We start from the raw sequence: 14,450 nt of genomic DNA on the forward strand, positions 1-14,450 counted from the left end.
TAGTTTTTTAAGGAACCTCCATACTGTTCTCCATAGTGGCTGTATCAATTTACATTCCCACCAACAGTGCAAGAGTGTTCCCTTTTCTGCACACCCTCTCCAGCATTTGTTGTTTGTAGATTTTGTGATGATGGCCATTCTGACCGGTGTGAGGTGATACCTCATTGTGGTTTTGATTTGCATTTCTCTAATGATTAGTGATGCTGAGCATCCTTTCATGTGTTTGTTGACAATCTGTATATCCTCTTTAGAGAAATGTCTGTTTAGGCCTTTTGCCCATTTAAAATGGTTTGGCAAACTTTCTGTTTATCTAAAGAAGGATCTTCTATTTAGATTGAATGGAAAAACCTGGTATTTTTTTTAATCACAAAAATTGATAATGTTGAGGGTATAAATATTGATTTAGGGGTTCCCATTGAGTACCTTTAAAAATTAATGTTTTAGGAAAGCTTATAGATAGAAGCTAGAAAATTAAATTATTTTTATTTTTATGATATTGGCAGAATTTTGTTCTATAAGTTCCACCCCACTCATTTAACTGCTTCTAGACCCATGAACAATGTAGCTTTAGGTTTGGGTGTCTTAAGAGTCAACTTCGGTCCCTCCCTCTCTCTCATCCTTTATATCTGCTCGCCAAGTCACCTCTTCCATACTGCACTAAAGAAATATTTTTAAAACACAGTCAAGTACATGACAGTCCTCTTAATAAAAATCCCTAAATGCATGAAATGAGAGCCTTTATCCTGAAAGCCACTAGGAGCTGTTGTTAGGTGTCAGCAGGGAAGTCACATGAGCTGGACTGTCTCCCACTTCTACCCTACCTAACTCCTACTCATCCTTCAAAACTTAATTTGTGGGCTTCCCTGGTGGCGCAGTGGTTGAGAGTCCGCCTGCCGATGCAGGGGACGCGGGTTCGCGCCCCGGTCCGGGAAGATCCCACGTGCCGCGGAGCGGCTGGGCCCGTGAGCCATGGCCGCTGAGCCTGCGCGTCCGGAGCCTGTGCTCCGCAACGGGAGAGGCCACAACAGTGAGGGGCCTGCGTACTGCAAAAAAAAAAAAAAAAAAAAAAAAAAACTTAATTTGTATGACCTCTTCTGGGAAGTTTTTCTGAACCTTCTCAATCAGTGATCTAAATGCTAAGTCACTAGTGCCACAGTGCTCTGCTTTTTTCCTGTCCCTTCACACCTAAGGGCCACACCACTTCCTCATCTCTAAGAGCAGTTTCCTGTGGCAGGCATTGTCAACCATGGAGTCCTGTCCCTCCAAGAAGAATGTATCAGAATTGGAGGAAGCAGAGAGAATACCTGAGTAGCTTGGAAAAGCTCCCCACGTGATTTTGTCACATGCCTCTGGACGTAGGTATCAGCATAAGTTTTCATTGCTTGGGCTTCGTCAACAGCTTAGTTAAACTCATTATGTGTTCATTTTCATATACGTTCCTGTATGTTCCTATTGCGATAATCCCCCTTTCCCACTGTGGATTTAGAGAAAGGGACCATTTATGCCATAATAATTTGTCTTATACCATACATCCATAATACCTTCTATATGCATAATAAATGTAATTGATTACAGTTGATCTTTTATCATTTATATTTTAAAGGTGACTAATGAACATCTGTAATATACAATCCAAAATCCACACCCAGTGAAGTCTCCCTGCTGGCACTGCCACACTGAGCCACATGGTGGTGCCTATCCCCGTTCTAAGTCAAATCTGTAGTTAAACATCCTAGGCTGGGCTCACAATTGGTTCATCATTGAATATTTGGCTAATAATTAAGAAACTAACACCACAGTTTAACTTTATCTGTCATATCCTGACAAAGTCCAAGTGTAGTACTTAAAATAGTTGAACCACACTTTATGCTTTTTTGGTACTTTGCTCCCTACTGGATCGTTATTCACCAAGAATTTATTGAGCAATGAACTGTGGTGGGTGCTTTTGGAGAAATGAGGATATGTCAGTGCTGATTTGGCCCTCAGAGAGCTTCCTGGCCTGGCTCAGTGCACAGTCTCCTAACTCGTCCCCCTGTCTCCATTTCCCAGGAGACCACAGAGGGGTCTCTTTAAAGCACAGATCTGATTCTCAGTCTTTGTTGGAAGTGCCTGGTGATGTCCCAGGCTTCTCAGCCTGTTTTACAAGTGCTGCATAATCTTATCGCTGCATACCCTTGTACAATGTGACGTCTCTCCCCTGCCCTCCAATGTCCGTCCTCACCTTTGCTTCTGCTCTTTCATTTCCTCTAACAGTTTTTTCCCTCACTTCTGAGTCTTGGAATGAGCCATTCCTGGTTAATATGCCTGGATTATTCTTTCCTGCTTCTCTGCTTGTTCATCTCAAGCTTATCTTTTAGGCAGCAACTTAGATATTACTACTTTTGGAAATTCTTTCCTAAACAGCTTTCCCTGTTTTCTTTTGTTTTGTTTTGTTTTGCGGTACGCGGGCCTCTCACTGTTGTGACCTCTCCCGTTGCGGAGCACAGGCTCCGGACGCGCAGGCTCAGCGGCCACGGCTCACGGGCCCAGCCGCTCTGCGGCATGTGGGATCTTCCCGGACCGGAGCACAAACCCGCGTCCCCTGCGTCGGCAGGCGGACTCTCAACCACTGCGCCACCAGGGAGCCCCTCCCTGTTTTTTTAAGGCAACCCTCTCATGTGCTCCAATCCATACCCTCCTAGCTCCATCCTAGCTCTCTCCATGCCTTACTGTATCTTCACTGTGAGGTCAGGGTCTGGGTTTGTCTCCTTTGCCTTTGTCTGCCCAGCATTTTGCATGGTGTCTGACTCAGCATAGATTTTGTTCAGTAAATTAGTTGGAAGATAGGAAAGTCATCAAACAGTAGTTAACCACATAAAATGAAATACAGTTTAAGTGCTAAATTACATGGTATAGATTAGAAGTGCAGTAGGAAACAGAGGTAAAATTTTGGGGGTAATTAGGGTCACAGCCAGACTTTACAGAGTGAATAGAACTTGAAAAATTAGCAGGGGAGAAAGAAGGGAGTTGTAGGATATGATTGGCGGCTTGGAAACAACCATGCCTGGTGCTTGGGATGGTGCAGAAGTTGTGTTGCTGTTGGAATGGTGGGACATGAGGTTGCTGTTCAACTGACCTTCACTGCCAGATGGAATGTACACATGATTCAGTAGCATCTCATTCTTTTTTTTTGGCCGTACCACACGGCATGCAGGATCTTAGTTCCCTGACCAGGGATCGAACCCATGCCCCCTGCAGTGGAAGCAGGGAGTCCTAACCACTGGACTGCCAGGGAAGACCCGAGTATCCCTTTCGATCCAGTGTTTTTTTTCACGAGCAGAAAACAATTGTTTTGTATTCTTTGATTAACTCAGATTCCTCCTCAGCACACACACATTGTTCCCTGATAAAGTGTCTGGCTTTTCCTATGCACCAAATCAAACTTTACGTATTCTCTATCCCATCTGGGAAGGCCCCACTGACTTCTAGGTTATGACCCGTAACCAAGACTGCTTCTCACACTCTGATTCCAGGTGATTCTTTTTGAATTAGAGAAATTATTTTTAAGAACACTGAAATGGCCTCTAGGTTTGAATAACTTATATGCAAATTTTAGGCAAACTCACAAGTGTGGTTATTTTGATTACTGGATAAAGGTGACCTTACCAATTTTACTTTTCAAAATAGATTGAAAGATAAAGTTAAGCAATTTTCATTACTCTAGTTTCTTTTTTTATTTTTACCCCACAGAGTCTGATCCAGGGAAACACTCATTCTGGAAACTCATCATTTTACCCAAGGTTGCCTTTATATCCTTCGTCATTACCTCACTCAGCTCAGGTTTTGGCTTCCTTGATCCTACGCTGTCCCTCTTTGTTTTGGAGAAGGTGAGTAGCCTGGTGATGCAGACCTCCGCATTGTAGCAGGCGGACATAATTGCTTGCTCTCGGGCCCTGTTTGATGGAAAATCCTGGGAGTGGCTTCAAGAAGGAGGCAGAATGAGAGGTACTCACCAAGACAGCCTGTACCTTCCCTCTGTGATGTCCCTATAACTAGGGGTCTGATTTGGTGTAAGTGAAAGAAGCCTTTCATCTGGTCTCCTTTTTCCAAGGCCTTGCTCGAGTCATCATAGGTCTGGCTTGGGCAACATTCTGGCTGCTTAATAAGGATACTTTCCTCTGTTTTGATTCCAGTGAGGCATTTGGGGTACTTAGTGGCTCATTTAATGTGAGGTGTCCCTTCTTTTCTAACAGATCCCCTCTGGGTCCATTTACTTTTTAGTCTATTGCATACATATTCAAAAGACTGTGGGCTATATTAATCTGAGATGGGAGAAAGGAACCAAGAATCACTCTCCATCTTTTTAATGCTGAAAATTATATACTGAATTTGAAAGTTTGATGTTATAGCAATTTGTTCTTAGATACTTTTGAAAAAAAATTATTAATAGATAATGCAATAAATTACTAAGTCTGATAGTTAATTATACTGGAGAATTAATCTGTGTTTATAAAGACAGAAATCTACTAGCTGCAGTCCATACTCACTTTATTTGAGGCCCTAGAATGAAAAAGCACTGTTAGCAGAAACACAACCCCTTCAAGTCAGTAAAGACAGTTTTGGGTATTTCACAGGTAAACTCGGGGACTGTTATTTTAGTGCCGGACCCAAGTTTTGGAAAATAATATAATATCACACTTAAGAAGTGAGCATCTATGAGGTAATGCGTAAGAAAAATACTTTGTGTTTATGGTGACACATTCCATTCACATTATCAACAACGTGTCTCTTTTTTTTTAAATAAATTTATTTATTTATTAATCATTTATTTTTGGCTGCATTGGGTCTTCATTGCTGCACGCGGCTTTCTCTAGTTGCGGCGAGCGGGGGCTACTCTTCGTTGCGGTGCACGGTCTTCTCATTGCGGTGGCTTCTCTTGTTGCAGAGCTCAGGCTCTAGGTGTGTGGACTTCAGTAGTTGTGGCACCTGGGCTCAGTAGTTGTGGCTCGTGGGCTCTAGAGCACAGGCTCAGTAGCTGTGGCGCACGGGCTTAGTTGCTCTGCGATATGTGGGATCTTCCTGGACCAGGGCTCGAACCCGTGTCCCCTGCACTGGCAGGCGGATTCTTAACCACTGAACAACCAGGGAAGCCCAACAAAGTGTCTCTTTAAGTCATTTTTCTGTCCTTTTAAGAAGTGTGTCCAAACAATGAAAAAAAAAAATTTTGTAACCAATCTCTCATAAACCCAAGTTGCTCGTGTCTAACTTATAAAAAATCTTTAGAAATGTACTTTCTGGTTTTTCTATCACATTTTTGTTCCTGTTACCCTTCTTCTGCCTCCTGAACAGTTTTTTGTATTGGCTGTTTGCTGTCCAATTGCTCAGCCTTTTAGGGAAGGAGGGTTCCACCCTGTCTCCCCCATGTTGTAAAATCAGAAGAGGACATTTCTGACTTTTGTATCTTGCTGCTGTCTTTAAAAGGCTGATTTTTAGCTTGAGTTATGTCATTAAAATTATTCAGACATACACTGATGTATAAATAGATCGCATGGGCGTAATTAAGGATTAGTTAAGGAAATTAAGGAAAATGAGAACAACTCAGATAACCAAGAAAGGCATTTATATCATGTTGGTAACAGTAACAGTAGCAGAGTTATGAGGTAGCTTACTACTTTAGAAGCCTTTTAAAATGTGTCATACCATCTAATTCTTTAATTAGAAATTAATATCTCTTTGACATGATAGAATAGATATTATTTTCAGTGTTTTTTACACCAGTGCACTTCAGTCTGCGGGCAGTGAGCATCACCTGGGATTTTTGTTAGAAATGCACATTCTCAGGCCTCATCCCAGACTTTTTGAATCAGAAATTCTAGGGCTGGCGTCCAAGAACCTCTTATAACAACTTCTCCGGACTTCCCTGGTGGCGCAGTGGTGAAGAATCCGCCTGCCGATGCAGGGGACATGGGTTTGAGCCCTGGTCCGGGAGGATCCCACACGCCTCGGAGCAGCTAAGCCCGTGCGCCACAACTACTGAGCCTGTGCTCTAGAGCCTACGAGCCACAGCTGCTGAGCCCGTGTGCCACAACTACTGAAGCCCACACACCTAGAGCCTGTGCTCCACCACGAGAGAAGCCACCACAATGAGAATCCCACGCACCTCAAGGAAGAGTAGCCCCCGCTCGCAGCAGCTAGAGAAAGCTCGTGCACGGCAACGAAGACCCAATGCAGCCAAAAATAAATAAATAAATTTATTTTTTAAAAAACCCACAAGTTCTCTAGGTAATTTTTCATGCATGCTAACGTTTGCAAAGCACTGATGGACGTGTAAAAATGCTATGATTCATAGAAGGATAATTATATTATATTTAATGTCAAATGCTACAAATCAAAAACATCCAGGACTTCTGACCTGTGGTTAGGTTTTTTTTCCCCTATAGAGAAAAAGTAATCCATTTATAAGAGTAAGACAAAAATTAGGAAGGATGCTGTTAGTAGTAGCCTCATGGCAGATAGTAAGAGCTGAAGAAATGGTAGAAGGAAAAGATAGATATTTATTGAAAAAATGACTTAACCATGTAACTTTAACATAGGATTTCTTTTACAGTTTAATTTACCAGCTGGATATGTGGGACTGGTATTCCTGGGTTTGGCACTATCCTACGCCATTTCTTCACCACTGGTGGGCCTCCTCAGTGATAAAATGCCTGTATGTATGCTTCATCGATATTTAAGAGTTACTTTTGTATGTCTAGACTGGTGGTTGTCCAACTGTACTTCCTGAACTCTAGAGGTCCATTGATTAGAATTAACATATTCAGTTTGTTTTTTTTGTTTTTTGTTTTTTTTGCGGTACGCGGGCCTCTCACCGCCGTGGCCTCTCCCGTTGCGGAGCACAGGCTCCGGACGCACAGGCTCAGCGGCCATGGCTCAGGGGCCCAGACGCTCCGTGGCATGTGGCATCCTCCTGGACCGGGGCACGAACCCATGTCCCCTGCATTGGCAGGCGGACTCTCAACCACTGCGCCACCAGGGAAGCCCAACATATTCAGTTTTTAAAAAATGTTATCATTACTGAGGTATAGTTGACAAATAAAATTGTAAGTTATTTAAAGTATACATCATGGTGATTTGGTATACATACACCCTGAGAAAGGATTCCCTCCACCTGGTTAATTAACGTATCCATCACCACAGTTACCTTTTTGGGGGGGTGGAGAGCAGTGAGAACATTTAAATTTTAATTTGTTCAATTTTTTAAGCTGACGGAGAGGTTCCAGTGTGAGGTCTCGGTATGTGCCAACCTGCCATCACCCTGAACAGATTTCACTTTTTAATTGCTTCATCTAGGAAAAGAGGAGTCTTACGCTAAAACTGTTGAAAAACTCTTGGATTAGACTTTCTAAATGAAAAAGTTCCCTTGATGCAAAAAAGTGGTTTGACCTTAATAATTAGGGCAGAACCCCAAAAGTAGTTACGACTTGACCACGTTGAGAGGACAGAAGTTAGTTTTTCTGTGGGAGTGAAAGGATTGGTCGCGTAAATATGCATCAGTTATCCCATAGCCATCCTGACAGAAAATCCTTTCTATTCTCCTTTAACAAGGTCTAGACCATTCAGTCCAGATGACTAGTATACAGAGCTAGTACTGTTAGCCAGGCCTCAAGCTTCTATGACTTTAGTGCTTATTTTTGTGTTTCCCCTCTTAATTAGATGTGGGTATATATTTATGAAGACTTATTACATGGAGATTACTTGGTAATCCAGGTGGAAAAAAGCAAGTGTCTTAAACAGTGTTTGTAACTTAGTTTTAAGCCCTAGCCTTATATAACTGAACAGATATCATACCCTTATAATTTTTAACCTGTGTTTGAGTAGTTTATAAGGAAACATTTTATTTGGTACTTTTTAATAATGTGAATTTTCTAGATAGTGCATCTACTTGGTCATTCCTTGTGGTGACTGCTTTTTAAATTGTTATATTTGGAACAGTTTATCATGTGCAAAATCTACAATACACTCCCTTTCCAAGGAATACTTGTCCTTTGCTCAACCCCTGTCTTGGGGTATATTGCGCTTGCTTTTGTGTTTACCATCTACCTGTTTTCTCTTACATGTAAAATTTTGTTTTCTCCAATGTGTTTGGATTTTTTAATATCATGACTTGTGTTCTTCAATGATTTCTTTATTTTCCTGAATTATGGAAGATCTTTACCTCTAAGAGTTTCTGTGGACTTTCTTTACCAGCATCTGAGGAAATGGCTTCTCGTTTTTGGAAACTTAATCACAGCAGGCTGCTACATGCTCTTAGGACCTGCCCCGTTCTTGCACATTAAGAGGTAATTTTTTTTTCTTCTTTTGAATTTGTGGCAAAATAACATTAGGAATTATTTTAAAAATTTTTGCTGTAACACATATGCTTAGTATCTTTGAATCTTATTTAAATAATTACCAGATTTAGGACTATATTAAATTGTTTGTTTTACTGACAGTATTACTGGATGCTAACAGTGGTCTAGGCAAACAGGAATGCATAAAATCTGAATCAAATGATAAAAATGCTTTTTCTCCCTTTGTATTTCAATTGCACATTTGTACTTTATTTTATTTCATTTTAAAAAAATTTATTATTTATTTTTGGCTGCGTTGGGTCTTTGTTGCTGCATGCGGGCGGCTTTCCCTAGTTGTGGCGAGCATGGGCTACTCTCTGTTGCGGTGTGTGGGCTTCTCCTTGCGGTGGCTTCTCTTGTTGCGGAGCACAGGCTCTAGACGCGCGGGCTTCAGTAGTTGTGGCACACGGGCTCAGTAGTTGTGGGTCGCGGGCTCCAGAGCTCAGGCTCAGTAGTTGTGGCGCACGGGCTTAGTTGCTCCGCGTCATGTGGGATCTTCCCGGACCAGGGCTCGAACCCATGTCCCCTGCATTGGCAGGTGGATTCTTACCCACTGCTCCACCAGGGAAGTCCTGTACTTTATTTTAAAAGTAGCATTTGTTATCTACCTTTAGCTGATAGTTCTTAGAATACACTTTTGTTTTTTCTATTCCTTCTTGCCCCTTGAGGAGGGAACTAAATCTTTTTTGTTTCTGTATCATCCTTAGCATATGGTAGCTGCTTAATAAAGTTTGTTTATTATAATTTATTTGCTAAAAGAAAGTGAGCTACTTAGAGCTTTTTAGGTACCTCTGGGACAAAACATGATATGGAAAAAGGAATGATTTCAGAGTCTTTCAGATTTGGGTTTGTATTGGGGCTTTGCCCCTTCCTTGGTATGTGAACTTGAGCAAATCATTTAACTTCCAAGAGCCTCAGTTTTCTTATCCACCAAAAAAGCCAATAATAGTACTGTTGAAATAATTTTTTAGGCTCAAGATAGAGTGACTCCAGCCCAGGGGGCCACATCATCAAACCAAAACTTAGAAAACTTTCATGTCCCTGTAAATGCGCCTCTTGACCAGAAAAGCAGTCTATCCAGTCACCCAGTCACCCCCAAACGCCAAGCCACCAACTGTGGGCCGCTCACCCCAAACAAGATGGACTGCGTAGCCCCAGACAATCAGATATTACCTGTTTTTCTCTTCCTTGTTTTTTTTTTTCCTTATCCTGTAAAAGCTTCCTGCCTTCCATCCCATTTTTCAGTTCTCCAAAATGAGACCATCCACTTCATGAAGTGTTAAATAAAGTTTGTTTGTATCACCTAGATTGTCTTCCTTAATCATTTTTAACAGACTCACATGGCAGGATTGCTGCAAGGATTCAGTAGAATAATGGATATGAAGTAACTGACGTAGGGCCCGACATGGAACACGTAGCAGGTTCCTGTCCCTTCCTTTACCATTTTCCTTCTGTGCCATTTTTCAGTCATTGGAATTTCAAAGCCAAGTGCTTGAAGGAGCAACATTAACATTGACATTTTAATCAACTTTGAAAGGCTTTTACATGGTGATAAGAAGGCAGGTTGACTCTAGGCGTGTGACATGTGTGACCAAAGATATTGGGATAGCAGGATAAATTGATCGTTTTCCCCCCTCAAAAATGTAAGGAGTTAAAAGGTGCTTTCACTGAACAAAATGGGATCAGATGGGGATAAGGACCAGACTAGTCATGTCATCTGTGAAACGAACTTCTCTGAGATCCTGCCTGCCCTCCTTGGCGTGAAGCTTTGTTGTCTCTTTAAATGTTAATTTTTCTCCAAAACTCTCTTGCAGTCAGCTCTGGTTGTTGGTGCTGATATTAGTCATAAATGGTGTCTCTGCTGGAATGAGTTTAATTTCAACTTTCCCGGAGATTCTCAGTTGCGCACAGTAAGTTACTTACTTCCGTGGCTTGAAGAATTGTATTGTGATTAGCAATAAACATCACAAGCTTTCTTGAATTTCTCAGTTTTGTAGGATGTTGGATATTTTTTTACAATACTAAATCTTCATGATTTCATGTCATGCAATATTGTGATATAAATAGTATAAGCAAAAATACAATAATATAAATGATAATATATAGTAATATTAATACAATGATAGGTAAAATGGGTTGTGGATAGAGGCTTGGCTTAGTTTACACCTTGGTATAGGTATACTTCTAAAAAGCCAAAGCATATGTATGTATAACTGAAGCACTTTGCCGTACAGTAGAAATTAGCACAACATTGTAAATCAACTATACTTCAATAAATTAAAAAAAAAAAAAAGAAAAGCCAAAGCACAATGGGACGGCCTCAGCATCATTTCCCTCTCATAGAGGAGGTCCACACAAGGGCACAGAGTGACCAGGTAAATGGATTCTAGTATCAATTCCAATGTGTGGGTTTTTCCTCCCTCACACCACCAAGCTGGGTGTCCTGCAGTTCAACTCATTCTGACACTGTTTACCGGGAGATAACATCAGATCCCGCAGGTTAAGGGCTCAGTGCCACAGGAGTGCCCTCTGCTTCAGATGCCAATTTCAAATGCAGGTTGTTACCTATGTTTCTGACCGACTGGCTATAAATCAGAGCTTCCAACGACCCCCTCCGTGGGTTCTCTTCATTTGCTAGAGCAGCTCATAGATCTCAGGAAACCAGTTCACTCGCTAGCTACTGGCTTACTGCAAAGGATATTAAAGGATACAGATCAGCAGCCAGATGACAAGATATATAGGGCGATAAGGTCCCAAGCAGCAGAGCCTCTGTCCTCGTGGAGTTTGGGCCCACACAGTGGCACATGGAAGCGTTCTGGCTTCCCAAGCTGGAAGCTTTCTGAACTCAGTCCTTTTGGGTTTTTATGGAAGTATCACTACACATGCATGGCTGATTAAATCATTGGCCATTGGCAGTGGACTCAACCTGCACCCCCTCTCTCTATGGGGGAGGGATGTGTGGGGCTGGAAGTTCCAACCCTCTAATCACATGTTGGTTCTCCAGGCAACGTGGGTGCTAGTCCCAAAGTCATCTCGTTAACGTAACAAAAGACACTTTTCTTATGGCTTTCATCACTTAAGAAATTCCACGGGTTTTAGGAGCTGTGTGCCAGAGATTGGGAAGAAGACCAAATGTATCTTTGTCACTTGGCCATCAGTCTTTTGTTTAGTAGGCATAATGATGAAGGACACAAAGTGAACTTGAGCAGGGAGAACACTGATGGCTCCGCTGTTGTCAGTTCAACAAGTCTCAGAGGAATGAGGAGCTGCCTCTGTATTTTCTAAAGGTTGCCCATCGTTCTCTCTACACGTTCATCTCATTTGAAGAATTTCTTAGTTAATTATATACTTTAATAAACATTTAATGCAAGTGGGTCACGATTCTTAATATTGTATCCTATATATGCAGTAGAAGTATTTTTAGAAAACCCTGGAGGAAATATTACTATAGTAACATCTTCAAATGAGATTAGCTTTTTATTTTAGAAATGGCGTGTTCTTGCTGTTGGGTTTATCCAGATTATCCCTGGTTTATTTTTATACCATACACTATTCTTTTGTTTCATGCAGGTTTCCCTTTTAACCACAGACACACTCTTGTTTCTCTTTGCAGTGAAAATGGATTTGAAGAAGGATTAAGTACCTTGGGACTTGTGTCAGGTCTCTTTGGTGCATTGTGGTCAGTTGGGTGAGTAGCTATTGAATTTCATTCACACCTGTAAGTTGGAAAATGCTATCCCCATTGTACAGACGAAGAAATTCAGACACTGAGAGGTCAGATGAGTTGCCAGAAGGCACATAATTTGCTTAGGGCAGAGCTGCAGTTCTAATCCAGCTGTCTGACTTCAAGATCAGTGGTTATACCAGCAGTTTTAATACATAATCAAAATCGTCTCATATACTATGTCTTATTTAAGTGATATTTTAAAGTTCCTTTAACAGGAGCCTGTCTCAGTTTTGAAAATGTATTCATTTATTCATTCATTTGTATATTTATTTTTAACTCTCTACTATACCAGAGGGATAACTGTATGCTGGCTATGTAGCTATCATCAATAAGTATGTACTGAGTTGTTTTAAATACAAATACCTAGAAGAGTAGAAAGAATAATATAAATGTTCTTTTGACTGCATATCATCTTTTAAAAATTTTCATATAAGGCACCAACTTTTCAGAAGCAGTTATAATTTTAGGATTGTTTAAAAATTTTAAACATCATCATTATCAGGTAGAATTATTTTCTTACACCTAATGCTCTGTCCAGGAATTGGCTTTTTTCGTTAGTGTTTATAGTTTCAATATAATGAATTGAAGCGGCTATGCAGCCTATAAGGAGTAACTTTTTTTTTGCACTATAATCCTCTTTCTTCTTTTCATTGTTAGTGCTTTTGTAGGACCAACGCTGGGGGGATTTCTGTATGAGAAAATTGGTTTTGAATGGGCAGCTGCTCTACAGGGTCTCTGGGCTCTGACAAGTGTGAGTAATTAGTCTTTTACTTTCATTTTCCTTATGTTTATGGAGAAATGTGACTTGGATAATTGACATTAACTAGTACCTTTCATTGTGTTAAAGGGCCTAGTGATGGGCTTGTTTTATCTATTGGAGCATTCAAGGAGAAGAAGGAGGTATGGTCAACTCTTGAGTTTTTTTCCTCCCTTTAAAAGTTGGCTTGTGGGAGTGGAAAAAAGACACCATTTTACATCCATTCTTCCACTCTGGAGATTTTTGGGCCCTCTGAACCTCATCACTTGATAGACACTTAACGGAAATAGTTGGAAAGAGATGTAGGCACTGAGTTTTTTTTTAAGGTGAGAAATATTGAGGTTGGCCTCTTCTTTCCTTCAACGTAGATCTAAACTTCAAAATATCCTCGGCACAGAGGAGGAACGGACTACTCTCTTGCCTGATGAAACGTAGCCTTACCTTAGGAATCCCTACTGATACGGGGCTGGGAGATGGCTGCTCCTTGGCCTTGAACTTCATCGCTGGAAGGATTTTCCTAATTTTTACACACAAAACTCCATGGACTCCACACCAGCATCCTGAAATTGTTAACATAGTTTTGGATGATCCTGTGTTGGCCTGCACATACTGTTGTCCTGAAGAGCTGGCCTGCTGAACCAGCCGTATTTGAAACCTTAAGTATGCGAAGAGTTGTTGAAAATCAACAAAAGGTTTTGGTTTTGAGTGACCAGACTTGGCCCTGAGGATGTTACTGACTCTAGGTGTCCTGTTTCCTCTGTTTACTTTTTATTCTGAGGGCACTGATTCTGTGACTGTACCCTTTTTATTAACAGGGAAAGAAATGAATTGATTTGATATGCTTGAAAATAATATAAAGATAACTCAAAATATACAGAATAATTACTGTGAAATCAGTTTTTAAAATATCTGCTTTCTCTGTGTCCTAAGATTTTTTTGTTTTTGTTCAAAAGGCAAAATTCCAGCCTACTGTGGAAAAACTCTATTGCATTCCCTGGCCATCAGCTCTTCTAAAACTTTTGTTTGTGTGAAAGATACAAGAATGATATTACTTAACACTTCCAATTTTGTAACATGCTGTGAATTAGGATCTGGATTTATAAATAATGCTTGGTATAATATTATTCATTTCCCTTAATGTCTCTGTTTTAGTTCTATCATTTTTTTTAAAAAAAACATACTCCCAATAGATGTATCCCATTCCCAGAGCAAGTGAGCCCACAGGAATCCTTGTTCTACGTTAGGGGAGGGGTTTCTCTGACTTCAGGTAAAATCCATGCTGTTGTTTGAAGTGAGTGCATCTATGCTGTGCAACTCTCATACCCCCTGATCCATTTTCATGGCGTAGTAGCCCCATTTACCCACCCCCGCCTTTTTAGTAGAAGAAATGTTTTTTATCTATTTATTAATTCAAAAATATTTATTGAATGCCTTCTCTGAATTGACATTGTGCTTGATCTTACAGATTTAGCTGTGATCAAGATAAACAGAGTCTAGTCTTTATGGAACTAATATTCCAGTGTAAGGGACAAGCAAGAAATAAATACCGGAATCTCTAGTTATCTTGCAGAGATGCTATGATGGAAAACAAAAACAA

At 40.7% G+C, this 14,450-nt stretch overlaps 1 protein-coding gene across 3 annotated transcripts in view; it reads left to right on the forward strand.

Annotated features, from left to right (window-relative positions):
• The window catches only part of SLC18B1 (solute carrier family 18 member B1), a 28,855-nt gene extending 14,862 nt beyond the window's left edge, over nucleotides 1-13,993 (forward strand). Inside the window, exons 7-14 of one of the 3 annotated variants that reach the window (XM_007122962.4) lie at nucleotides 3,730-3,866; nucleotides 6,587-6,688; nucleotides 8,227-8,318; nucleotides 10,184-10,279; nucleotides 11,983-12,057; nucleotides 12,754-12,847; nucleotides 12,944-12,996; nucleotides 13,222-13,993. In XM_007122962.4, the coding sequence (XP_007123024.1) occupies nucleotides 3,730-3,866; nucleotides 6,587-6,688; nucleotides 8,227-8,318; nucleotides 10,184-10,279; nucleotides 11,983-12,057; nucleotides 12,754-12,847; nucleotides 12,944-12,996; nucleotides 13,222-13,288 (716 nt within the window). In that variant the 3' untranslated portion in view covers nucleotides 13,289-13,993. The remainder of the gene's footprint in view (nucleotides 1-3,729; nucleotides 3,867-6,586; nucleotides 6,689-8,226; nucleotides 8,319-10,183; nucleotides 10,280-11,982; nucleotides 12,058-12,753; nucleotides 12,848-12,943; nucleotides 12,997-13,221) is intronic. The other 2 variants (XM_024122712.3, XM_028494445.2) reach the window with 2 other exon arrangements.
• The last annotated feature ends 457 nt before the right edge of the window (nucleotides 13,994-14,450 follow it).

This window comes from Physeter macrocephalus, chromosome 10 (assembly GCF_002837175.3).
Source record: "Physeter macrocephalus isolate SW-GA chromosome 10, ASM283717v5, whole genome shotgun sequence".
Taxonomy (NCBI): Eukaryota; Metazoa; Chordata; class Mammalia; order Artiodactyla; family Physeteridae; genus Physeter; species Physeter macrocephalus.